We start from the raw sequence: 26,580 nt of genomic DNA on the forward strand, positions 1-26,580 counted from the left end.
GTTACTATTATGATTAATATAAATGAGCTATTTTTTTATGTTGTAAATAAACATAAATATAAAGAGATAATAGCCTTTTTTTTTTCTAAATCTGAAATAGTTTATAACTTTTGACAGAGGTTCCAGATGACTTCCTTTCAAAATAAGACACCCTGTGTCATATAGTATGTCACTGCAGCAAATGTAGTAGTATGGTGTAATGTCAGCAGTTATTTAAAAAAAAAAAAAAACAATCATTATCATTTGTAGTGCATCTCAGCCAGAAATGTGTTAATCCAACTAACCAAAAATAAATTAGAGATACTTAAGTCACCCTAACTATATTTCTGAATCACAAAGTACACTTAAAATTCTGGAATGTATTCAAAAATAGACAATCTGCCTTATAATCTGGTGCACCTTAATTCTGGTTGTGCTTTCTGACCTCCAATTGATTGTCTGTGGTACACAGAGGAAAAAAATCTGGTAAGAGGTTTTAGTGTGACTTGATAGGTACTGGCCTTCAACTGTTCGTGAATGAGTTCAAGTTTAAGTTACTTTATAGATATATATTTAAACTTCACACTCAGGGGAGCCAGTTTAGCTCGTGCTGGTTTGCGGCGCCTTCCGTCCGTGAAACCCAGGTTCGACTCCAGGCTGCTCCCTGTTCCCTTCTCTACCTCTGCCGGTTCCAAGCTCGGTTAGAGAAGGTTGCGTCAGGAAGGGCATCCGGCGTAAAACATTGCCAAATTTACCATGCGACTTGTTCGCTGTGGCGACCCCTGATGGGAGAAGCCGAAAGTGGAAGAAGACTCACTTTTTGAACATAAAAAGAGAGCCACAATGGAGGGGTAAAAGAGCCAGATATGGCCATGGAGCCTCAGGTTGCAGAACCCTGACTTAAAACAAAGCAGTAAATAAGGATGTAAACTTAAAGTATTTCTAGTGTTTTGTTCAATGAGACATGGGTGCCATGATTAAATCCAGGGCTACTGGCTAAAAAGCAACAATCACACTCCCACACATCTCGGTCATTCGTAAAATAGATGCAAACATTTCAGTCCTCCTTCATTTCCTTTTTGACTCAGTTTTTGTGAAAGTGTTTATAAAGTTCTGTCAGACCAGCTCTGTTTTAATATTTCTACCTTAAAAAGCAGAAAGAAAAGAAGAAAAAAAACAGGAAAAAACAAAATAAAATAAAAAAACACCAGGAGACAAAACAGATTTTCAAGATTGCTTTAGAAGATATATAGATATATTTTTTAAGATTCGAATATTGATGTCAAAAATACATACTATGATATACAGTTTGCACTACATCTTCTTAGCATGACAGACGTCACAAGAAGTAACTGAAATATTATTTTAAATATTAAATAAACTTATGGTAAGTAAACAGAATGAATGTGTAAACCATAAACTATTGTTACACTTTCTATTGCAACACTTCCAATAAAGTGGTTTTGTAACAGTACAAAAGTATTAGAATATGACTATTTTTTTGTTTCAGTTCCAGTTAGAATGGAAAAAAAGGATCCACAGTGCACTTCTGATGCTTTGATGCTTTTGTGTGAATCTACAGTGATTGCTTGTTCAACTTCTTTAGTGGTCCAAGGCATGGGTCATGCCACAGCCTGCACCCGGCTCCCCTTTTTCACGTGCCCCCTTGACTCCCACCTAAGCGAATTTTTGGGGTCAGGCAACAGAGTTTACTTTCAGCCCGTCAATCTAATATGCAGGAAAACCAAATCTCCCCCGTTCAAAGAAATCTGAAGTCATTACCTCCACACAAAAAAACACTAAGGGCAATGAATTAAATCATGCAGAAATTAATAGAAATTTGACAATTATTAGGTCCAATTGTCATTGTCATTTTGGCCAACAAAGCTAAATAAAAGCAATTCCTTTGTATAGATTTTAGTTGATGACAGGTGGCTGGTCTCTACTCTCACACCAGAGATTATTGGGGAAACACACAACAGAAAGAAAAATAGAAAGAAAAAGAAAAAAAGCTTTATAATTTGGTAAGAAAATCTTGACGGGGTTCACAAACATTTGAACTTATTTGCATTCTTTTACCCAGTCCCAGAATTGATCTAAAGCCTTGTTAAAAGAGAACAAGGCTCACATCTCACAAGTCTCTCTGGCTCTTAGCTGACCCCTTTTTCTCAGTTCTAGGTGACAGAGCTGATGGCTGAAGTTTCTACAAACAGGTAAGGAAGGGGTTTTTGACTGTAGTCCTTGAACCTCGTCTCTTTTCAACAAAAGCCACAATCTGATGGGCTGAAGAAGAGTCTGTCGCTGGTTTTGAGGGGCGACTGAAGCTTTCGCAATGGTGGAGGAGGGAGGGAAGGCGTTGGACTTCAACAGCGAGATGAGAATGGCGGGTCCATGGGGGTCTCTGTGAAGGATTGAAGTTCGTAGGCAGCACCGCTGTCCACCTCCATGGACTTCCTGGAAAACAGCAGACGGATGTCCCGATGGAGGTAGATCTTTCCAGACTTAGAGCTCTGAAACCTGAAACAGAAAAAAGAATAGGAGGGGGAAATGAAGTCACACCAGGATATTTTAAATCAAGAAGCAACCCACTCACCTCAGATGAACAAGGTAGCGTAGGGTGCGCCCTTGGCCCAGGGTGAGGGCCCTCTTGCTTGTCGGGTTGTTTGGGTCGCGGCGGACTGGAACCGAAAAAGTTCTCTGGCGCAGGAAGGTCTGGTGGCCAGCTGGCATGGCTCGTAAATCGTACATCACCACAAACATCTTTACCACCGTCTTGTTAGGGTTAAATAAGGTCTGAGGGGTTCAACCAAAAATAAATATTGCAGGGTTTAGACACAGTGATCTGACTGCCATAAAACATAAAGCCTCCTAAAATCACCATCAATGTGAGCATATTAATCGAAATGTCAAAGAGAATTAAGAGAAGTCAAAACTGTAGATGTACAAGCAGCAACATTTTAATATTTTCTTAAAATCTGTTTGTTTCTAGAAGGACCACTAGGAGTCTCCATTTCCCTTTGGTACTTGATGTTATCTATTCTTTGTTCTCTGTTTGCACTGGTACTCCAGCACTGCAAGGAAAAGCATTTTTTTCCCCACAACAATTCTGCAACTGTGTAAGAAGAATTCCTAACCACTTGAATGGTTCCTGATGGAGGTACACGGTAGCCCCTTTTTCCCAGGGACTCCAGATTTATCACACCCTGTGAGAAAACGTGAGAATCACGACGTCACAAACAGGCACGCAAAAGGGCGCTCACACACAGTTTTCAAGACAAGGCAAGAGATTCTGCGAAGGGGTGCTCTCACCATATACGGGGAGGGGGCATTGTCATCAGAGACGCTGTAGAAGGACACGTCCACAGGCAGGGTCAGGTGGCTGGGGCAGAAGGACCCACTGGCTCCAACCTCTGCTGTGAAACCTTCCACTGTTCCTAAAGGCTCGAGACGGTAGTTCAGCACGCACTCCTGATGAAAAACAATAATGATTACGATTAATCTTCTAGAAATCCAAAACACAGGACACTATTTCTCTGAAAGAGTCATAAAGTGATAACTTTTTGTAGCTATAACCCAAGCTTTTGGCCAAAAAAAAAAGTACCTCAAAGTTTCCCAGCAAGCTAAGACTGGCAGGTGGAGCGCTGATGCTGAACAGCTGCTGTGACTCATCTGTACAGCCTTCGCTCTTCAGACACACCCTGAGGGGTTAAACGGAACATGCATCGTCAGCTGGTTCTCAGGCGTGTGGTGGAACAGCCTCTTTTGAAGCTGTCTTTCAAGGCAAGCCTTCCTGTTGCATCTGAAAAGACCTGTATCTCTAGTAAAACCTAATAACCTCAGACTGACTCATCTGTATGTAAACAGCAAAGCTCTGAGCCAGGGGGCGGGACCCCAAAAAACACACAAGTTTGTGTGGTAACTTGCCACAACTTAAATAAAGGAAAAGATTCTCTTACTGCTTATTTAGTCAAGTCAAATTATAATGCTAAACTTCTCAAGTGTCTGCTTCATAAGGAGCAGCAGCACACTTCCACCCACGCCACATGTGTAGGCATGAATCTCTTAATGCTTACTGCAGCTCAGTTCCAGCAGACCTACAGCTGATGACAACAAACCTCTCTTTGTCTGCCATTAAAGTCCGTTTTTCTCTGACACTTCTACAAGCACAAAGAGTCAACACTTGAGTTTAAAACCACAAATAAAACTGAATTTGCAATAACTCTAGGAGAAATAATCAATTTTGTGAACTCGTACAGTGAATTCACAGAAAACGTTCCTGCTATTCATGTAATTGTTAAGACAAAATGCATTCAACCATCTCCTATGTTTTATATGTAGGAGAGTATATGTCGCAATAATGTGCAAACATGTGAGAACATACTACACAGCAGAAACGTTTACTTTTTCCAGTTTTATCTCTTTTTTTGATTAGTATATAATGTTTTTTTGGGAGCTGCTGGGCTGATTATCCAAAAACTTTCCTTATATCTTTTGCCATCACAACTTTACAATTGGGACTCTGCATCTCCCAAAATATTTTTATAGTTTTGAACTTATTCAAAAAGAGGATGCATCAAATATTTCAAGACATAATTTAAACCTAATTTATGATCAAATGAATGCACCAAAGCTTTTCTTATCTCCTCTCTAATTTCTCCATTTTAAAATATGGATTTCATTCATTGGATAGGTTTATTTGTGGGTACTTAATACAACGTTAAATTATTATTGTTAGTTTCAAAGTAATTATTTTACAAAAACCTTAAAAACCCTAAAAATGAGATGTTCTTGACCAACATGATACAGTGTAAATGTTCCAATATATTGTAAGACGAAAGTGGGTTTCAAGGCTGAAATTCAAAATCCAATAGAGCCAAATATGAACAGATAATAGAAGGGGTAAATGTTTAACCAGAACTGTTGGTTCTTTGTAAGTGATATGAAAATGCATTAAGACCCGAGGATTCCCGCCCTTAGAACAAACTGAGCTTTGCAGTGACGGTAACAGATCGCCTAGGTGAGAAAGTGAGTACCTTTTCCCAGAAGCCCAAGGCAAACCCTTGCAGCCATTCTGAGAGATGTCCAGGTCAAAATAACCTGTTTGATTTTTCCTTTGAGGAACCTGCAGCAGACACACAGAACTTAATTAAACCGCTGTCAATTGGTCACAGACAGAAAAGAAAATTACGTTCCGTTCAATCTGAATCACAGAACCAATAGCTAATAAAGGATGCCTTTTAGTTTCCATCATGTATGGTATATGTGGAGCCCTTCAGGACGCTTGATGTCACATGGGGGTAAAAGTGATAAGAAGACATGAAATTGAGAGGATAAAATTCAAGGCTGCAACAATGAGTTTGCTGAGAAGCACATCAGTCTGCTGCATTTCACCCGGCAGAGTTTGCACGTGTGCCTGTGTGTACATTAACTAACTGCTTACTTAGTGACTCAAAAGTAATAAAACCAACTAACAGATAATCCAGTCTCCTTATGACAAACATTAACAACGCAAATGTTGGTGAAAAGGAAGTGAGAGCATCTGCCTGTGAGCTCCTTACGGGGCTGGAGAGCAGCGGAAGGCCGGTGTAAGGGTGGAACGCCTTGGTTGCTGTGGCGTCTAATGAGTGGCGGTTCTGCTTCTTCCAGCTGTTGCAGGGACGCAGAGGGGATGAGGTGTGAGGGTGCTGATGAAAAGATGAAGACAGCTTGTCAGAGATAGAATTTCCTTTTTTTAACGTCAAATACTGCAGCACTGGAAAAAATGTCACTGTTAAAAACATTTTCACTCAAAGATATGTAGAAATATTGAAGATACCTAGGAAATTAAGAAAACAGTTTGACATTATTATGTGTGTGTCTTTTTTCTGACAAACTAAGGCAATTGTATTTTTTTTGTGTAATAGGTTTCTTGTTTTATTACTTTAACTCAGAGATTGAAAGGAGACTAAAGATTTTATCCATTAAAGGACAAGTTAAAAAAGAGTAGTTAAAAAAGAGCTGTCAGTGAGGATTTAAGAACACAAACAGAAAGGCCTTACGGGGGTAGCAGGTGGGGTCATGGCTGGGCTGGACGTCCGGGAGTACCCAGGATCCAGCGGGGCCCGGTTCTCATCGTGGAAGGCAGAAGCTTGGGCTTCCTCACAGTTCTGTGTCTGGGACTGAGGCTTGGTGTGGTCGTGGCTTCCGTTACAGTTTATGGCTGGGCTGGTGTCTTTGTGATTCCTGCTAAACATCTGGGCATGGCGTGGGCGTTCCTCCAGCACAGGGGAGGCAGGGGGGGTTTCATGGCTGCTGGCTGTCCTGATTCTGAGTTTTTCCGGAGGGGAAGCACGTAAACATTGACCAGCCTTGGTGTGGGACTGGCTGCAGAGTGAGGCTTCTTCAAGTGTAAACTGAGCACCATTGTGGGCCTGGGCTGAATTGTATTCGGTCCCGGGTCCGACTTGGGGCTTATCTGTGCAAATAGGCGCATTTGAGGCGGCGTTGTGCGTGCCGCCTCTTTGAAGTTCGTGGCTAGATATGTGGCCGTTTGTGTAGCCGTTGCTGGCAGTGTGTGATGCAGGTGGGCTGTGTGTGGGGTGGGAGTATGTGCGGACTGTGTGTGTGACTGTGGTTGTGTGCATCTGGTGCAGAGGGCTGCCGCTTCTGCTGTTCCCAGGGGACAGAGATGGGACAGACAGCCTCTCCTGGATGAGCCTGGTAATGTCTTGCACTGCCTGTGCAATGAGGGAGCTGTCTCTGTCCCTTTCCTTCTTCTCTTTCAGTCTGGTCCTCTCCTTCTCTCCATTTCTCTCCTCCTCTCGGTCTCTCGTCTCTGTCATCTTCAGCTTCCTGCAGGCTGCTGGTTTAGGGGACAAGCTTTCTCGTTTGGCAAATGTTTCAGTCACAGGTGTGTTGAAAGGTGAGGGCCGCACATGTCCAACAAACTCGTAGGGCGGGCCCTCAGGCTCTTTGGTCTTCCCGGCAGCAATGTTGTCATAGTTGCCGCCCCACGTGGATTTGGGAGGGTTATCGGAGGTAAACAGGCCAGGTGGGAGAGGTGGTGCAGTTGGATCACAGAAGTTAAGCCTCTGCGCGATGCGGGCAATCACTTCCTGTCTCTCCTGCAGCAGGGAGCCTATCAGAGGGTTTGTCTCAGTCGCAGCTGGCCTCGGGGAGGGGCAGCGGGGCGGCTCGGTCACGGACAAATTTTTAAAAGCTCTGAGGGCATCAGGGATGGAACCTGTCGTCTTTTCTCCAAGGTTGGTACCAGAACCATAGTCCTCGACTTGTGCTGGGTCAGAAATACCATTGAAGGCAGAGTACAACCACTTTCCTGCTTTAGTTGTTGGAAGCGGGGTGGGGGAGTGTGAGGGTGTCTGTGGGCGAGAGGGTCTGTGGAACAGTGGCGAACCCTGACGTGGGGGGGCGCTGACATGTGGAAGCTCGCCGTTCTGATATGCGTGGCTTTCACCAGGATCCTGGGCTTTCTTGCTGTAAGGATGCGGCACAGCCCTGTGGGAGGGGCTGTTTATAGGGATGCTGTTGATGGGAAGGTTAGGAATAGGTACACCACTGTGGAGAAGGCCAGACATGGAGGTGGAGCTCTTACTATACAGATTAGAATTGTGGTGGGGGTTCTCTTTGCTGGGGTCCAGGCTCTTTCGGAGAGAGGGCAGGCCCCCACGGCTGTTGAAGTTAGGGCTCAAGCTGGGGGTCTTGCTGTAAAGGGAAGGCAGGTTGGCGTGGATGCTGCAGGCCAGTTTGGGGTAGGTGGGTTGTCTGGGAAGTGACTGGACACGAACTTGCAGCGCGACGTTGTGGGACACGTTGGGAACGGGGAAAATGTGTTCGGATGGGGACTGAGTGAACTGCCACACCAAATCCTCTTCAGCGGCACTGATCCTGTTAATAAGCAACAGCAAGATTCAGCAAACAAGGAAGGGCAAATGTTCACTTTTTGAAAATTGCTGTGACTTTTCACTGCTGCAAAAATAGAGAATGACAGGGGGAAAAATGCATCCGTGTTTACACTTCAAATAAATTGAGGCTGATATAGTTTCCAGATACAGTACTTCCGAATCCTTGGTTGACTGTAAGGCTCTAAAGCCATGGCAGCGCCAGCGTGTGTTGACTCTTACCTATACAGGATGTTTCTGGGGACGATGCCATGGGAGGCACTGAGCCAAGCGCTGAGCTGGGAAAAGAAGACGTAGGAGCGAACAGCCAATAGCAGGGTTTTCTCCTCGATGAAACGATCACCACTCCTATTAAAAAAAAACACAAACGGAAAGAAAAGAAGTGTGCCAGTGTGTCAGGTTAATGCGAAAATGGTCAGGGGATGAGATTCTTTTTTTTTTTTCTCTGAACACAAGAGTAGAAAATGGGACAATCTGTCAGGCCAACAAACCCCGTCACAGAAATGTGCTTTTCAGGTGTGGGAATGTGTATCACTGAATGAACAGCAGGTGGAAAAGGCTGTTTTATTGTGTTTAGACGCTGATCGGCTCTGTTGCCAGATCCCCCATCAATGACGAAGAAGGACACCCTCATTCCCTTTATTAAGTTTCTACAGTCATACGTCAGGAGTGTCGCAACACATACACAAATCGCATAAACAAATAAATTTGAATTGAAATTGAAATTGAATAAACAGTGCAAGAACTTCTTTTAGGAAACTTAAATCTACGTTCACGCCAGGCTCGGAAACATGCATTAAAGCAACTGCTTCCTAAGAAAAGCCTATGTAAGCACGCCTATGTGCACGTTTTGGGCTTCTGCGTGTCCAAACTCACGATCACACGTCACTACGTCAGTTTTAAAGTCCAATTTCAGGCTCCTTCGGGCATTGAACGTGCGTTGAAAGTTAAACTACTTGAACTTTGAACAATCAGGGACTCTGATTTGGTAATGACGTAGGGCGTGGCATGCTTTTGAATTCACAGAAGTAGCAACAGTTTGAAAATTGATCAGGAAGGAGAAATTAATAATTGTGGTTAGTGTCCGGCTGGAAATATTTGCCAACAAGTCATTTCATTTATCGGAATAGAGCTGTGAAAGAAAAAACCTGGAGCAAGATTCAAGAGATTTTTACCGCTAACAGCAGTGTTCAAGAGCGGCGTTCAACGTCACATGTTTACGTAGCATAACACTCACCAACACCAGTAATGGAAGCCCAACCACCTCAGCTTCAGACTGAGCAACACCTTAGATCATTTCTCCAAGTCCTAAACATGGATTCATTTGAACTGCCTAAACAAGCCTCAGAGGACTATAAGAGGTAAAGTGTAAAGATGGATTATTGTCTTTGTGTTGTGAAAAGTACTAATATTAAATACAAATAACATTGTTGCGGCATCAAAGCGCATAACATGAGTTGGACAACTTTAGCCTAGTTGAGGCAGTTCTAAAACTCTTTACAGTCCTTTTAAAGTTTGGGTGTGATAAAACTTTGAGGATTTTGAATAGAATTGCATGAAAACAGTGCAGTGTTTGTTTGTACTCCATCCATGTGCTACTTTAGGAAAACTGTAACATATTTCTGCCTTACTGTCTTGGAACCGGTTGTAAGGTCCATCTCTCCAACAGCAGAGCATCTTGTTTGATGACTGGGTCACTGATGGGGTCGCTTGGGGGGCACTCATCGCCATAGCAACAGTCTGGCAGCAGCATGACCTCGATCATGATGGGGATGTTGTTCCTCCACAGCAGGATCACCTCAGAACGTGTTCGCCTTGCTTGACGACACTGGACAAACACGCGGCCGCGGACAAAGGTGGAGACAAAGGTTGGAGCGTGTTAGAGAATGACAATGAGGCCCGCATATGTTCTGCAGCAACACAGACGGAACTAAGAAATTATTGGAGTTTAGATTAGTTTTAAAGAACTTAAAGTTACTTTTTTCCCCATTTTTATACTTTGCCACACAAATATGAGTGGAACTTTAATCTCCTTTAGGATTATAAATCTGGTAAAATTCCAGAGATTCTGCTTAACAGTAACAAGATAAGAGTGGGCCGTCTTCCATTTTGAACGGCTAGGAAAACTGTGTTCACTGATGTTTGTGCAGGTGCAGCTACCTGGGGCAATTTGTCGCTGCATTCATGCTTGTGAAGAGGCGGCATGGCTGACTGGGCTGGCGGACAGTGCAGACCCTCAGTCCTGCCCTTTACAGAGTATTCTGGTGTCCTTCCCTCTGTGATGAGCAAGGTCAGAAACACCAGGAACTCCTCTGCATCGTACTCGAAAAACTCCTCTGTTGCATCTAGAAAAGATAAAGCAGAGGGAGGGTCAACACATTTGGAACAAAGGCACAAAGGAAAGAAGTACATTAGGAAAAGAACAACAGGCACGGATTTGTTTATGCTGCAGCTGATCTTATATGACAATGGAGCCCAATGTTTTTCCATACTTTTGTTAAGCAGATGTGGGGTTTTTTTTACCGTGGCTCAAGAGGCTTGTTAGGAGACGGGGCGCGGGGGAATGACACAACTTTTCCAGTTTGGCTGCTACAGGGAAATATATTTAGACTATCCATCTCAGCTAACAGCTGACCGTTTCCCCTCTTCTATGCAGCGCACCAACAGTAAAGCATAAGCTGTGTCTGCTGACAAAACCTCTACAGAACATAAACAAAAACAACCAGCCAAGCCAAGAAGGAAAGTGGGGCGTTTGCTGCTCTGTGCTCCACCAACCTTGCCACTGTGGTGTGGGTGGGGCCTGCAGGTCAGCGATGGGCTGAAAATTGCTTCCTGATTAAAAATAGGCAATTCCCCTCTGACTTTACTAAATTTAACAGCACCACATACATAAGTGCTTTTGACAGGGGGGGGTTCTGGCTCCACCAGGCCACTCTACACCCCACCAGCACACCGAAAAGCTGACTTTACAGCGGGCTGCAAGACAAATATTTGAGATACATGGCTGTAATTTGCAGCTGCGCCACAACAAAATCCCATCATTTTTGTCAAAATTGGAGCTTAGATCTTAGCAAAAGAGCGGGGTATTTTTAGACGACTGAAGCGCCCCTCTTTGCTTTCAATCTCCTTCCCTCCTCCAGAGAAACCTCCCGTAATCCCACAAGAGGTCAGATGATGCACAGCAGCACAGGAGGGGAAAAGAATCATGGCTTTTTTGACTGAAGCTTTTACGCTGCCACCTCCTGATTTCTGGATGTTTACATCGTTGAATCAATCAACCAAAATGATGGATGGAGGTTTTTTTTCTTCTTCCCCCTCAGGTAGTCAATGCAAACAGGAGTGTGGATGCAGACAAAGCCCCGGAGAGCAAGGCTGAGAGGAGCAGCGTCCGTGTCAGCTGGCTCTGCAGGGTTGTGCGTGCGCTGCTGTCATCAGGCCAGTCACGCACATTCTTTTGAGGGAACTCCTCCTACATCCCTGTGAGCTGCAGCTGAAGGCGAAGAGACGCAATCCAACACAAAACGTGAGGAAGGAGCGATGGAGAGGATATTCTGTTGGCCAGCTGTAGGCTGAATGAATGCAGGATAAAAGGCGGAGAGGGAAGGAAAGCGGGAGAGTGCTTACACTCAGGGACAAAAGTCCTTTGCTTCATGGGCTTTCATCCGATGGTCGGAACATAGTAAGACAAGTGCCGATGGAAAAGGAGCCAAAAGGAGGAGCTAAAGGGGGTGTTTATAAATATATAAACAATGCTCAACATTCAAGGTTGTAGTCAGTCACCTTTACATGACAGCACTGGAAATAGTGGGCTTTAACAGGCTTATTTGCATCTAAGGTTTCATGCTCCCAGCCTGTGATGGAAAGAGCTCCTGCTCCTGAGGCAAGAGGGATTTGGGGTAAAGGTAACACGCCCTGACAAAGGCAGCGCTGCAGGGTCAAAGGAGGCACGGAGGGAGGAGAAAACCTAGAAGAGCAAAAGCTCATGATGTGCCTGCCCTTCCATGCAAGAAAACACAAAAGCTCCAACTCATGTGTGCACAGAGCACTTGTTTTGATGAGAAGCACGCCCAGGAACACAGCTGGCAAAAAGATGCCTGTTGGCTCACAAACAGAGACACATGGCAAGCAAGCGCATTCACAAAAAACATACAGTGCAACAAAGGACTAGTTATGGTGGCTTTAGTCAAGGGGCCCAGCCTTGGTATGCTTAGATCAGAGCTGCCATTCTTTAAGGAACTGTCTGAATAGAAGCATTCCTGTGAGGCCTACACACAGAAACACAAAGAGAGTTTCAACAGGAGATCAAGATGAAGAACAATGCAGAAAGACAAGGGGGCAGAAAAGATGTATGTGAGGTAGGAGCCTGGGAGCTGCTATAGGTCCAAATATGCATTATCAGTGTATCTGTGACGGATGCAAATCTGTAACCTATAACAGCTCAGTTTTATATTGCATTAGTTGCAGGACTTTATCATGCAAACAGTAATAAAGTGTTGGCTTGGCTCTTTCTTGTAATTTTTTTACATCTTAGATCCAAGAGGCGCCATCAAAATAAAAAGAACAGATTACGAAATGCAAACTAAAACATTTCAGTGAGGAAATCCTAATCAGACTTACAGCCAGTGTTTAAGTAAGGAGCTTTTCTGATGCATTTCAGCACAAAATAACCCAGAATCAAAGAACACAAACACACGAGTGTTTGTTGTGCCATCCAGTTACTGTGTGATGTGTGTTATGCAACAGGTCAGACTAAGATCCAGTCGTCATTATTAAACCTGTGACTGCCTGCCACCAAGTACAGCTGGAGTCCCGTCTACAGATTGCTAGGCTGGACAAACGCACACGCGCACATACACACACGCACACACCTCTCAGCTGTCTCTGCGACCTGAGGCCAGCGGATCAGTGCAGAGTCACGTGGGATGGAAAAGGCCTCCAGGACGGAGCAGAGAGGTCAGCCTCCAAAGCCAAGCAAGCCAAATCTTCAGCACAAACACCAACACGCACACCCACATGATTCATCTATGTGTAAGGCGTGCCAAATAGGCAAATACATTTTTAATAAAAATCACATTTGTTATTATTTTTCATTTGCTGCCTCCCACAACATAGTAAGATTTCGCTGCGCCAGCAGATGAGTGATTAAGAGCCACTTCGAATGGATGGAGCTGGAATCGATTTCTACATCCAGAACTCAGTAGTGTCGTCATTTTAACAGGGGCACAGATGGCAAAAGAGAGGGAGACGAGAGACGCACACAAAAAAGCAAGACACGCATTCAGATTAGATGATTCATTAATCCCGTCTCTGTGGCTGTACATTCACGGTGTGCCCGGCCGCGTTTCTTTGGCAAAAGCTGCCTGACTCCCTTACAAACAAACAGAGGCGCACACACTCCCAGCTAATTTGAATGCAGAGTGTGCAGGATCCATATGGACACCACTCCCTTCCTCCTCTGAAAAGCCAGTCCTGGGTGCTGCTTGCTATTCCGACATCACCTCATTTAAATACAAATTGCTTGCATTACTGACTAATCTGTATTCATTAGTTGACTGTTTTGCCTATAAATGTCAGAAAACAGCTCAGGGCACCTTCAATACTTTTGAAACACACCTATAAAGCTGAACTTCCTGACTAACAGGAACATCAAAACCTAATGGAAGAGACCTGAAACCAGCAACTTTTTTTTAAGTATTTACATTTCAGGCTGTTCGATTCCCATATTTTTCCTTTTCTTCTTGCAGACCAAGTTTTATTCTATATGCACATATATTCTGACACTTCAGCAGAACAACTACGCAAAAATACCATAAAATGATAAAAAGTTAGACACTTAAGAAGTGTGGGTTATTGACGATGCTGATCCCATCGATCAACAACGATGAGGCTGCAATAGGCTGTGGAATCAGGATCCTCTTCCTTCACATGGTCCTGTCCTTTCACCGCTGCTTTGCAGCCCTAATGCTGCGTCCCCAAAGCAAAGGAAAAAAAATGAAAGATTTTCTTGATAGACTTTGTCTTATGAAAGGAAAACTCCAATAAATCCTCCTGCAGCTCGGTCAAGAGTGAACTGTAACATTTTGACCCTAAAACAAGGTTTGCTGCAGGCGTGCTGACGGCAGATTTTGATCCAACTGCTCCTTAAAGCTGAAGACAATTTCTTTAATATACAGAGTATTAAAAAAAAAACTCAACCCATTTTATTTTTCATCAGAACTACCGGGCAGCATAGACAAAATAAGATATACATTTAACACACTTAACATTCTCATTCAGTTCTCAAAAGTCTTTTGAAGCCTGTTACTAATATGTAGGGCATTTCATTTCTAAGGGACTCTGCAGACTGGAGATAACCAGCCCGCTGAAAGGCTGCGCATAAATGCAATTTCTAGGCAGCGGGCTGCCGGGCTCACTGAGGTGTGTCAGCTCAACACACAATGATATCTAGCCATGTTTAAATGGAACCAAAGAGAGAAGTTCAACCTTCCAGCAAATTCCCTTTTCTCATTAGGCGTGGTGCCAGATGTCCTCAATGGAAACAATTCAAAGTAAAGGCTGTTTGTCTATGCACCTCCATCACAGGGAGAATCACAACTGCATGTGCTCGGTGCATTTGTCTCACCCTTTAAAAGGCACGATTCCTCCGTTCTTTCCATTCAAGGAAAATGTCTTCAGACATTCAGATTTCCTAAAAACGAATGGATGAGACCTTTTAAAACCACTGAAGGTACAAATGAATGGCAATGCCTCAAGGTGGGGGTGCATCTTCTTGGAGGGGGCAGGTCTTGGGGGTCGGGCCTGCTTTGCAAGGTTGACTCTCAGTCCCTGCAGTCGGAGCCTCCAGCAGGGGACATTGATAGATTAGAGAAAGCAGCATTAACATGCCACAGCCTTCCAGCGAGTCGGTCCTAGGAAGGGATGTAAGCACCGTTCTGAGAAAAATAAATAAAAAGTCTACTGGGGTTGAATAAATTCAATTTCCAGCCAACAACATGGAAGGATCAGACTTTCATGAAGTATACTGTACGAAAAGCTTTAATAATGGGGCTGTTGGTGACCCATTTCCTCCTAAATCTTTTTGAAAAGGCTAAAATAAGAATTTCAGGATTAATCAAGACATATAATGATTATCACCTTTTAATATTTTGATTTGTATTTTAGAAAAAAAACTATCACCTGTCATTTAAATTACAAATTAGAATAGAAGAAAAGATGAGTAATGTATGAGACATAGGAAAACAGATATACATCACAGCAAAACACTTACATCCAGATAAATAAACATACGAACACATTCACATATATACAAATGGTTTAAACCGAGTCAAAGTGAGAGATTACACTCACTGTTCTTCCATGCTAAATCTCCTTATGGCAGCACCAAGTGAATCAAATATAGATACAGCTTGGTAGGCCTCATTTTCTGTTTGATTTTTAAGTGTAGATTTCTGTACTTGTGGCCAATGATCTGGTTATTTTGCCATAAATGAGACTTCAGCAAATCTCCCCTTTAAATACACATACATTTCACAAAAACATGGCACAAGCATTTTAAGAGAATTTATGATAATCCTTAAATCCTAGAATCTACAATTTTGCCATCAAACTATTATTAATGCATTTCCAAATGTGGAAATGTTCCGGTACAAAGAGGTGGTGCATTTTGGGAGTCAGCAGCCCTGGCAGGAGCAGCTCCGACACCATGGGAATAGTTTGCAATGACGTTTTTTTTCTGCTTCATTGCCAGTTCTGCAAGATGACCAACTATATTTAGAAAGCTGATATCCTGCAAGATCATCTAAACCGTGTCTGCTTTTTCTTACACACGTGACACAGTACAAAGGCTTACTTGTGTTTTCTCTACTCTTACAGCTGTTTCACGTGGGAGTGGGCCTCTGTGCGCATTATAACAAAACAATAGCCATAAGACAGAATCGTGATTTATGTGGCTTACTGTAAGTTAATCTGCTAGACTGTAACAACACCTGGTCATTATTTTTGCATTTTTTATACAATTCTTTACTCTTGTATTAGGTAAATAAAAAGTTTTTCTTTGCCGATCACCAAGAAACCCACTGACTTTGCAAGAAATGCATGATTTTCTGTTACTATCTGACATTTGACCACAAAGTTCACCACTAACTTAGGAAGCAGCACTACTGAAAAACATAACAAATCGATGCATGAACATCTGCAAACTCCCACACTTTGGGCAAACATGTTTTTCTTCATCACTTCAGCCAGTACCTTGAGCTTCACCGCTACAAACTGAAACATAACAGGGGTGTTGTGACCAAATAGGAAGTGACCTCGGTGTTCTTTCTGGCTGACTGACTTGGGACTAAAGGACAGCAGTGATCAATGATCACAAGTGTTTGCCAGGGAAGACGGGGAGGAAAAAAAAGAGTAAGTGTTACCAAGGCAACACAGACACGTGTTAAACATTCCCATCACGGTGATTGAAGAGTGTCTGTTTTGTAGGAATGAGCAGCCCCTGTTTGCAACAGAGAATTCTGACTTAATGTCGATGCATTTCAGAGGAATTACAGCTCACACGCTGACTGTTTCCAAACGGATTTGTTGATCTCTGAAACCACATCTTTGCATGTGAACACGTCTGTTGGCTTCTCAGCTGTTGGGTGTTGTGCTGAGCTCAGACTATGAACCAATAGCTGATGTCAGTCTTGTATCAACAGGAGCATGGCAGGGCTTTTGTTCCACAGCTCTGCCGAGGAGGGATACGGGTAGCAACGCTTCTTCTAACAGGGTCAGCAGTGTTTCCATAGAGTCTGATAACATGAGCAAAGCGGAGCTGCCAACTCACCTTTCCTGTTTTTGTCTGCTGTGTTCTGGAACATTTAAACATCAGCCTCAAGGGGATAAGGTCAAGGAACAGAAAATTAAATAAAGATATAAACCAGTTTACTTCACAAATACAACAAAAAGAACAACAAAAAAACACTTTTTGTGAATTTCTGCTTTTAAACAAGGTGATCTGATGTTTTAAGTTTTATCATTAAGCTGGTAGCCAGAAAATCTCCTCAATAAAGTTTGGACTTGGAACCAAAAGTGTGTTTAGCATCATAGTTCAAGAGTTTGACTTGAACAAAAACTTTTCCAGTTTCCTCCCACATGATTAACTAAATGCTTTGTGATGGGTGTGTGTTTGTGTGTCTGTGTGTCTCTGGTGCTCCCACCCTAACACAAAGGGGCAGATTCACAGCAGACATAGTAACAAGCTGTGATTGGCTGAGGGATGTTATTACAGTTGGAGCTGAAAAGAAACTCCTCTCTGGTTTCCTGAACTCGGTTGACATTATTCTCCCACTCCCAAGAACCAAACCATCACTCGGCCTGAACTGACAAAACTTCTGTTTTTTTTATCATTCCCATTATCTGGAGCCAGGAGCTGAGCTGTTGATTATCAGCTGAGCCACTCGCATACCGCGAAAGTCACGTGGCAAACAAGGTCTGGGGGGAAAAACAAACAAAAAGCCATCATGTGGCAGAGGTTGGCCCAGGGATGCTCCTCACATAAACTTAACTAAACAAGATCAAGATTTATTTGTTTTTACCCTCTATCTAAACTATTTAGAGCATTTTATAAGAATGCACCTTTCAAAAACTGGCAGAAACTTGGTTTGCAACTTCATAATTGAGTTTTTTTATAGGTGACTACTGTATGAGGGGGCACCAGGAACAATGGGACTGTTTCCTGGTTAGGTAACCATGGATCAGAGGGTAAAGAGAGTCTATAGGATTTAAATGAAATAAAACGGAAAACCAGCTTATTTCATAGCACAACAAATAAACGGAATCAGTAAAGTCTGGGGACAAAGCCTTTCTCATTTAATGGTAAACAGTCAAAATATGAGTCAACTGAAAGCCAAATGAGTCCAAAAGTATCTGGTTTAGTAATGACATGCAGTATTCATCTTCACAAACCATAGCAACTAAAGTCCTTCAGTAAGTTACTCAAATGCTTTATTATTCAAGCCAGACCCTCCAGGGGAAAATGCAGAACAGTAGTGGTTAAAGCACAGCCACACAGGTGTGTTTACTTTTTTTACCCTTTGACAGGCGATCTTTTTGAGGTTTAATTTAGTTTATTAAGTGGGGTCCTAAAAGTCCACAATAATTCAGACAGGAGTGGTCCTTTCCAAAGTCCATCTTTAACTAATTCCAGTTACACAATACAGGCTGAAGGGGAGTGAGTTCAGCTCTACTGGATAGGGTGGGAAAAGTGGAAATTACTGATCCCAGTGCAACCAGACCTGCTTGTTTAGGTTGATCAGAAAAAAATGCTGGTTCTTTGCAAAGTCCACAGCAGGATTAGGGAATAATCCACTCTTAGGAAGTTTTTAGCAAAAATTATTTAACTGATAAACAAGGATTATAGTAAAAAGGAAAGATCTTAACGTCTTTTCTTGAAAATGAAATGGATTTCAGTTTCACCTCACTAGCATTTAAAGGTTGTGCTAAAAAAAAAAAGTACACACTAGGGCAGTAGGGCAACCCAGCTTCTTTCTGTAACCAGAGCCATGCTGTCCAATGCATAACCTATGCTTAGCTTCAGAGGCCAACTTCAAGAAAGTGGAATGCAATCTGAACAACCCAAGCAGTACAGCTCCAGAAGAAAGTCAAAAATAGTCTGTTGTGTCAGAGATAAGCTGGTTAGTTTACATGCTGGATAGTTAAAATTAAAGTCTCATCAAGGCTGCAGCAGAAAATTCCTTAAATTACTTTAGCCAGAAAGTGATTTATAAGCAACATAGAGCCAATATTTCATGAATGTCTAAAAAAAACTAAAAGAGAAGCATTAATTCAGCTGAACAGGACAAACTGTCAGCTGGTTTGCTGTGAGCATGGAGCAACACAGGGGGTGATAAAGGAAATCAAATGACTCAGCACTGAGCCAGGTTGTTGACCTAAAAGATGAGACTGAGACAATGCAGAAAAGGAAAGAGGATAGTCATGGCGAGACTGAAATAAACTCCACTCTGCTGTTAATAAACAATGTCCCTGACGTCTCCACAAAGACTGCTTAGGGAGCCTGCAAACACCAAGAGAATAAGCTCTTTTTTTTTAATTGAAGAGCTGCTCTGATGTGACAGAACATGTCAAGCAGCGATTACGTCGATCACAGTCGGTGCTCGTTAGATCAGTTATATTACTGAGATTTAAAATCCCTGAAAAAACGTGTTCTTCCTGCTAATGTAGCATAATTGACTGTGTACATGTAAGGTGTAACATGTAAACTTGAAGCTGCATCACAGCGGCACACTGTGAACACTTGATAAGTACGTTGTATGTCAGCCCGATTACACTGCTGTTTGTGTAACACCCTTTCTAAGGACACGTGTGTACTGTCTGGTACCTGAACAACTGAAAGGAAACTGACAGATCTGTGCGGGAAACAGGTAGCCAACAACATATTAGAGTGCTTGACTAGTTCAGCCTGAGGCCATGTTAGTCAGCAATAATTAGATCTAAAAACAGAAGGGCAAAAAAAAAATGCAGCTTAGCTCGTAAGCCTTTAATAAAGAGCCTTGCTACAACCACAAACTTGTTTTTTAATCATTGTTCTATTATTGAAGGAGAAAAAAAAACATGATGGGAGGCTGAAACAATGTACTTTTATTCATCTGTCAATGACTTGGGCATCATATATAACAGGAATGTGTCAAGTGTTGAAGATGATTGACGCAAGTCCCAAACGAGACAGGCCTATTTTTAAAGTAGATAACAAAAATCCCTTTTGTGAGATATGGCTTCCAACTAAAGGCTCATCCTCTTCTGTTCTCAAATCCCTATGTGTCAAAGAAATCCTAATGTGCCTATCTGAGGAATGAAAATAATCATTGAAAGGTTGTTTGACTATATGAATCATTTTAAATTCTGACCACTTCCAATGAAGTGTCTATGCAAACGTGCGCATATAAGGGTTTCAGGCGTCCGCATTCAAAAGTCACATACATGCATCGCTGCACCAATTTTTAAGTTTGTTTTGGGGCTGAACGTACAAAATGCATGGAAATTAAGCGCAAGCTAAAAGTTAAATCAATCAGGGACTTGGATTTGGTAATGACGTATGGGTAGCTTCCTTCCAATATAAGGAAGTGCCAACTGTTTAACAAAATAAATAAATAAAATAAAATATCGACCATGAAGGACAAATCAATAATTGTGGTTTGTGCCCAGTCGCAACTAGGAGACACCAAGTCTTTCATAGATCAGAATAGAGCTGTGAAAGAAAAAGCCTGGAGCGAGATTCACCAGATTTGCGTCGCTTCAGCATTTAGCACCAAACCTCTTCCAACTGTGAGTACATACGCTACATACACTGCATACAAAGAGTGTACAAAAACCTTTGTTCAGCGTGTTCTTGAACGTGCCACATATACATGGTGTGTAACAGACTTTGAAGGAAATACAAGACAAAATGACAGGAGACAAACACACAAACGTTACTTCACATATTCAGGTTTCTAGTGTATGTTGCTAAAAAAGACCAGAATCTGTCATAAATATGAGAAACAGAACAAGCTTTCATATGTGAACTTTTCTGCAGAAACTGTTGATGCATGAAAGATGCATCCTAATTCTGGTTAAGTTGTGCAACATCAAGAAATCAGCCATTTTACAGATGGAACAGCACAGCATGCAGAGCACCTGGAACTCATTGATGTGTTCATATATCCCGAGAAGCCTTGTTTGCATGTTGAACCCACCCTTGTCCAGTCTGCTTTGCATTAACTTAATATGTTCCATGAAAGCAAGCTTTTGCATTTTACTTTCGAACAAAATCGGAATTTAAGTGAAAGTGGAATCCCACTAAAGATGCAGTGAAATGTCATAGGAGGTTAAATTCAGAGGCAAACAAACAGATATGTCCACTCCACCTCTTCAAAAATCCCCCCCACTATGAAAACTCACCAGGCCCAGATGGCTCTTCCTGTTACTGCAGTGCTGACTGCTGGTTGGCTCGGAGGCAGCAGGGGGGCGGGAGGATGTGGGAGGCCATGACATCACTGGCTGGCTCTGTGGCAGCAGAAATATGACCCGTGCTGCTGCTTAAGGCTTTGGACCGTCCAGCACAGAGACTGGACAGTGTTATTTTTATGCACTTGTTTAGTGTGTTAACAATAGCTCTTTGCTACAAGTGTCTATCTGCACGGACCCTGCAGCATTATTTCAGTAACTACAGCAAACGTCTTTAGCCTTATGTAAGAGCATTATGGAACTATACGGGGCTAGACATCCATATGTACTTAAAGTCAAAGCTGTAACCAGAGTGTGGATTGATCACTCACACACTCTGGATAGTATTTCACACTCCCAAGGTAAAAAAAAATGAATTTGATGCTAAACTTGAACCTTAATTCCAGCTCCACAACTGAGCTTCAATATCCATATATGGTATTACAATGGAGGCAGTGTTGCAATCGAATAAAAAAATACTGCGTGGATATGCAACTAGTTGCATTGAATTACATTCTTAGATTCAAACTTGCAAAAAAAAATTGATGTGAAAGAAAAAAACTTGAAATGCACGATTGACATAGGAGGACAAAAAGCCGTATGATGGAGAAAAAAAACGGACAAACGAGAACTGTGATTACAACTAACCAGAACAGAAGGGCAACGAGTTAATGATTCACTTAATGTCGGAAAGGTGACTAACATACAGATGGACTCCCAACTGTTGGAGAACAGCAAAACAAAGGGGAACAACTGTCTGGGAGGAGTCTTGCTGTGAGGGTAATTCACTGATGAGGAGGAGCCAACGATAGTAGAGGATTGGACAGGTGCTGCTCTGGATCCATGTGCTGTCTCGACTGTGTACTGTACTCTACTCTAAACAGTCTGAGACAATGCAACTGTAATCTAGCTGAAAGAGTATGGAAGGTATATGAAGTACCCGCTGGCACCAAGACGCCAAAATCTCACAGACTTCTATTGAGAAACAAACAGCTATTACATTCATCAAAATAGCCATTCTTACTCTGTTGCCTTTTTTCTTTTAACATGTTCTTGTTAATTTTTCCCCATTATTTTTTAATGTAGTGCAAGTTATTAAAGTTATAATGTGGCCAATCAGACGCCTCAATAAAAGTAGGTGGTACCTGCTGTTCGTATTGCGAAAAAAATGGCGACTGAATTGACCTTGTTTCGTTGTAGTTGGAAGTAAGACCTTTTCTGTGGGTGATGTTCCACTCAACATGCCTGGTTCTCATATAGTCAATGGCTAAAAGGTGGATGAATGCTAGAGTGTCTGTTCAACAACATCTTCATGGACTAATGACTAAAAACCATGAAACAAAACCAGGGGTGGGGGGGACTGCCACTAGCAGCAGGAGCTCTGCCATCTGACTCAGGTTCTCCAACATTACTCAGTCTGAGATCAGCACGGTGTATACAGTATGTCTAAAAGAAAAACAAAAATGAGAGATGAGGCACAAAGGAGCAAGAAACCAGTCATTCATGCTCACCCAGATTTCTATGTGATGTCAACATTTAATGATATGTTCACGAACAGCTGAGAACAATGAGCGTATTTTAGGGTGTAAACATCTCTATAGCAGTTTTGAGTCATGCGGTATGCAGGGAACGAAACAGAAAAAAAGTAAGTACGACTTTTAGAAATAGAAATGAGGCACCATTTACTAACGTGTATTTTTAACAGCCTGAAAGCGATTAAACCAAACTCATTTAGCAGGCGCAGTTTTCCAGAGCTCTTCTTTATGGTACTTGTAAAAGTTGTCACTTGAGCTACATGGGTCAACATTACAGCGCTCACAAGCACAGGCAGCAATCTGTTGCATACTCACTCACACTCCTCTTCTCTTCACACCCACACACACTTGTCCGTGCACAGACACACTGTCCTGACTCATATTCAAACTCACAGAAAAACATGGGGGTCAGATGACTCTGGTCAGGGCCTTGGGCAGGACAGAACTGCTGGTTCTTCTTTTACAGTAGGGGTAGGGGTTTACCAAATGTTCCAAAGAGAGGAAAAACACTCCACATTGGAAGGTTTTATCTGTTGGCATCAGCAGCTGCAGTGGGGTTTTTTTAGGACATGGACTGGTCCTTGGCTTTTCTTACAATGAAATTATAACTAATTCATTAACGTAAATCAAATTATTAAAGTGAAACATTTAGTTATGAAAAAGGATAACAACAAGCCAACAGCAACTGCTTTGTTCTCTGTTTTTTTTCCACCAACTAAAAGGACGATCAAGATCCCTTATAAGACCAGTCACACTGGTGGCTGACTGTATTGGATCATGTAACGGTGAACTCTGTCATTCATGCTAACACTTAAGCTCCACAGTAATAACAGTCAATAAACAACAGACCATCCGTGTGCAGACATGTCAAAAGACCTCTCAGCAAAGTCTGCATTGATATGATCTTACCAGGGTCTCCTATTGACATGACAACATTAGATAACACTGTCTGCACACATACAGTGGTATTTTACACATGCATATGTAGATAAGGTGTACATACAAAAGAATTTTTAATTAGAGTCCAGTGCCTAAAGAAGACCGTTCACTCTTTTAAGTTGGATGGTTTGTGTACACCCTAACAGAATGATTCCGTGTCGTGTTGTGAAATTCTTATACTTTTATGAAAAAAATATTTTGTACTTTGGTTTATGGCATATCTTAGGCACTGAAAAGCCTGATCTGACAGTAGAAGCATTTCAATAGAAAAGATGACAATCAAACTTTCTTTTGAGAAATCTCTTACAGACGATGAATTGTTCCAGGGTGATGACATCACAAGTAAACAACACCAAGGACAGGCGTTGTTTGTAGATGTATGGATATGCAGATGGATAGTCTTTGGTGTCGTCTGGTACGCATGTGACCACATTTCTAAATCAATGGGGATCTCATTGAAGGATTGACCTCACACCTTTGAACATCAGATGATTGAGATAACAAATACTCACTCGTGATACATTTAAGACTGAATGGTGAGCGACAACATGAACACTTAAGATGTGATCACCAAGGACACACAAGGACACTTCCTGCCTGGCCAACATGTGAGTTGTCAGTATTAGCTCCATCCCCCTCCTTTGAGATTCAACAAAGCTGGCCTCTTCAGCCCCACGGCTGTTAACCTGTGCTCTCTCCGACCAACTCTCCTCAGCAGTGTAAATCCCCTCTCCGAGGTGAGGCAACAGAAAAAGGCAGGAGAAGGCATCTGAGCAGTAAGCATTTTGGTATCTCCTCCACAAGAATGGCACAGTGTGTTCAAAACGACAATAGCACCACAGGGACTGCCTGTTTAAGCTCGGACGTACTGCAGTGGAGCAGGTTCTACTGGCACAGCCTTTCAAAATTAGAACATGACTGTGAGCTGACATGATGATAATCCATGAAGGGTAAAAAACTCTTCTTTAAAAAAAAATCTATTGGTTCATGTAGTCAGAAAATAACAGTTTTTCCTATATTTTGTGTTGTACACAATCACAGTTACAACTTCTAAAGAAAGTATCCTACAAATCAATCTGGTTGAGGGTTGAAGTCTGTCCAGAGCAGGCTTTTGTTGTGGAGTCTCTAATCTGGAGACGTCTGCTCGGATCAGTCAGCAGCTTCATAAGTTTGTGCGAACACACAAACAATGCCGTCTTATGGCAGCTAATCAATCATAAAGCCAATTGATTTGCACCCAGGTGGAGGTTATGCAAACCCGACTATCAGCCAAAGCAATGATGTTCAGGAAAATAATTCCATGCTGATGGAATATTATTGCAAGTCCAATATTTATTTAAAAAATGTATTTTTTTGTGTTCCTGCAGAGCTGTGCAGAAGATGCAGAAGAGTGTATTTTTTTTATTTTATTTTTGCCACAACAGGGTGGGTGTCAAGAACATTTTGCAGCAGAGAAAAAAAAGGAACAGAATGTAGCAGGAGAACAGCTTGCAGGTTAAATGTTAAGGGGAAAATAAACGTTGATAATTGTGTCAACACCCAAAACTAGAGCAGCAAATGTTTGTTGTCCATGCATGTCCTCATTTCCTCAGGTCAGGCTTTGTTAATTCACATAACCAGTGACCAGCCTGACCAGCTGTTACATAATTCTCTGGCAGGGTGCTTATCTCGGGAGAATGGGTAGAGCCGGCCGTCCAAAGCCCAGATATGGCCAGCTTGCCCACACATATCAGTAACCCCGCTGCCCAGCCCACACACGGCAGCGCTCCTGCCCTGCTTGCCCACCTACCTCGCTCGGGCTTCATGTTGTCCCGTGTCATCTGGCAGTCTTCCGGATCTCCTCCAGGAGCTTCTCTGTCTCTGACACCGAGTCGTGACAACAACACGGCGGTGTCTGGGCGCCCGAAGCCTCTGTGTGACGGTGACCTGCTGTATTAGCTGAGCAACAGTATCAGCTGCGTGTTGGTGCCAGCTGCTCCTACCCAACAACAAAGCGTTGCTTTGTTAACATGCTCCTGTCCGCGTCCATCTACTCTCACTGTTATTGTCCAACGGACGTACACAAAGACAGCTGACGGCGAATGCCTAACCGGGCAACTCGGTTGCTTGCGAGACAGAAACCAATCCGTTTACCGGCAATCTAACTAGCAGGTTGAACACTCTTGCGGCTCGTCTCGAATTCCAGCACCCGGATCAAAGCGGAGCCGCGATTCATGTCTGTATCCGGACCGGAGCGTGCTAACTCAGCAGAGCTAACTCGACCAACTAACCTTCCCGTCACTCACTGGACCGTCAACTGGCAACCCAGTTCCCCGACAACATCCCAACTCACGGCGTAGCAGAGCTCAGCTGCAGACGGTCGCTGAGGCTTTTATTTGTTTGTTTTGGCTACGACGAGGACATCGTCGTCATCGTCAGCGATAATAATGTTCTCTCAAAACGATGTCAAGCAGAGTCAATCCGCTTTTTTAAACACCCACAAAGCGTCAGGCGGCGCCATTTGACTCAGCAAGCAACCTGTGCCGACTTCGTTTTATGTTATTCATTAAAACTTTTCTCAAAGCGACAACAAAACAATCCGACTCTCTCTTCTTCTTCTCCTCCACGAGCGTTTCTTTCTCTGCGCCTAACGCGGCTAACTGTCGGTGTGAGGCAAAGACTGGCCACCGCACCGACTAAACGAGTTCGATACTGGCATTATTCAGGCGAAATGCAGATTAAAGGAACAGCCAGTCCCAGTGGTCGTGATGCTTCAGCCTGCCTCCCCTCCTCACTTCCCTCCCAGCCGCTTGTCAAAACAGATCAGTGCAGCACCAGTCACGTGTCCCGACAACAGCCGCACTCGTCACTTCCCTTGGTAGCCATAGCAACCGCCAACTTTAGAACTGTTCCAAAACATCAGCCAAAATACAGCTAAGACTGTAAATTAACATTGAGGTTCCTTTCTTAAAGTTTTAAGGTTTTAAATGCGATCAGCGAAGAAGACAACTGAGTCGAGAAAACAACAAACCAGGGATGGCTACTCTCTGTAATCTGATTGGTCGCTGGAGTACAGAACTCAGTCATGTGACTGATTTAAGCCCCCATCTTCCACAATTTTACGATTTAAAATCCCGATTTATGACAACCTAAACGAGATGTGCATAAGCAACACACCAAAAGTAATGTAAAAATAACATTATTCTGCCAAAATGGCCTTTGTTTTAATGTTTCTCTTGAGATAAGTATTATTTTTTTCATGTTTTCAT

General features: G+C 42.7%; 1 protein-coding gene across 2 annotated transcripts; it reads right to left on the reverse strand.

Annotated features, from left to right (window-relative positions):
* Nucleotides 1-1,199: 1,199 nt before the first annotated feature.
* On the reverse strand, nucleotides 1,200-26,367 carry atosa (atos homolog A). Of its 2 annotated transcripts, none has more exons than XM_004067415.4 (12): nucleotides 25,122-26,367; nucleotides 10,038-10,222; nucleotides 9,509-9,705; nucleotides 8,100-8,225; nucleotides 6,018-7,863; nucleotides 5,538-5,663; nucleotides 5,013-5,101; nucleotides 3,581-3,677; nucleotides 3,289-3,447; nucleotides 3,114-3,182; nucleotides 2,573-2,772; nucleotides 1,200-2,496 (listed from the first exon to the last, which is right to left on the reverse strand). In XM_004067415.4, exons 1-12 carry the CDS (start codon nucleotides 25,150-25,152, stop codon nucleotides 2,343-2,345), a joined length of 3,279 nt encoding a protein of 1,092 aa, XP_004067463.2. In that variant the 5' UTR covers nucleotides 25,153-26,367; the 3' UTR covers nucleotides 1,200-2,342. The 2 variants fall into 2 exon arrangements, with proteins under 2 accessions (XP_004067463.2, XP_078801426.1); XM_078945300.1 differs by having other exon boundaries at nucleotides 5,523-5,663.
* Between the last annotated feature and the right edge of the window lie 213 nt (nucleotides 26,368-26,580).

The sequence above is a fragment of the Oryzias latipes genome, chromosome 3 (assembly GCF_053564925.1).
Source record: "Oryzias latipes strain Hd-rR chromosome 3, Olatipes_Hd-rR_3.1".
Classification (NCBI taxonomy): domain Eukaryota; kingdom Metazoa; phylum Chordata; class Actinopteri; order Beloniformes; family Adrianichthyidae; genus Oryzias; species Oryzias latipes.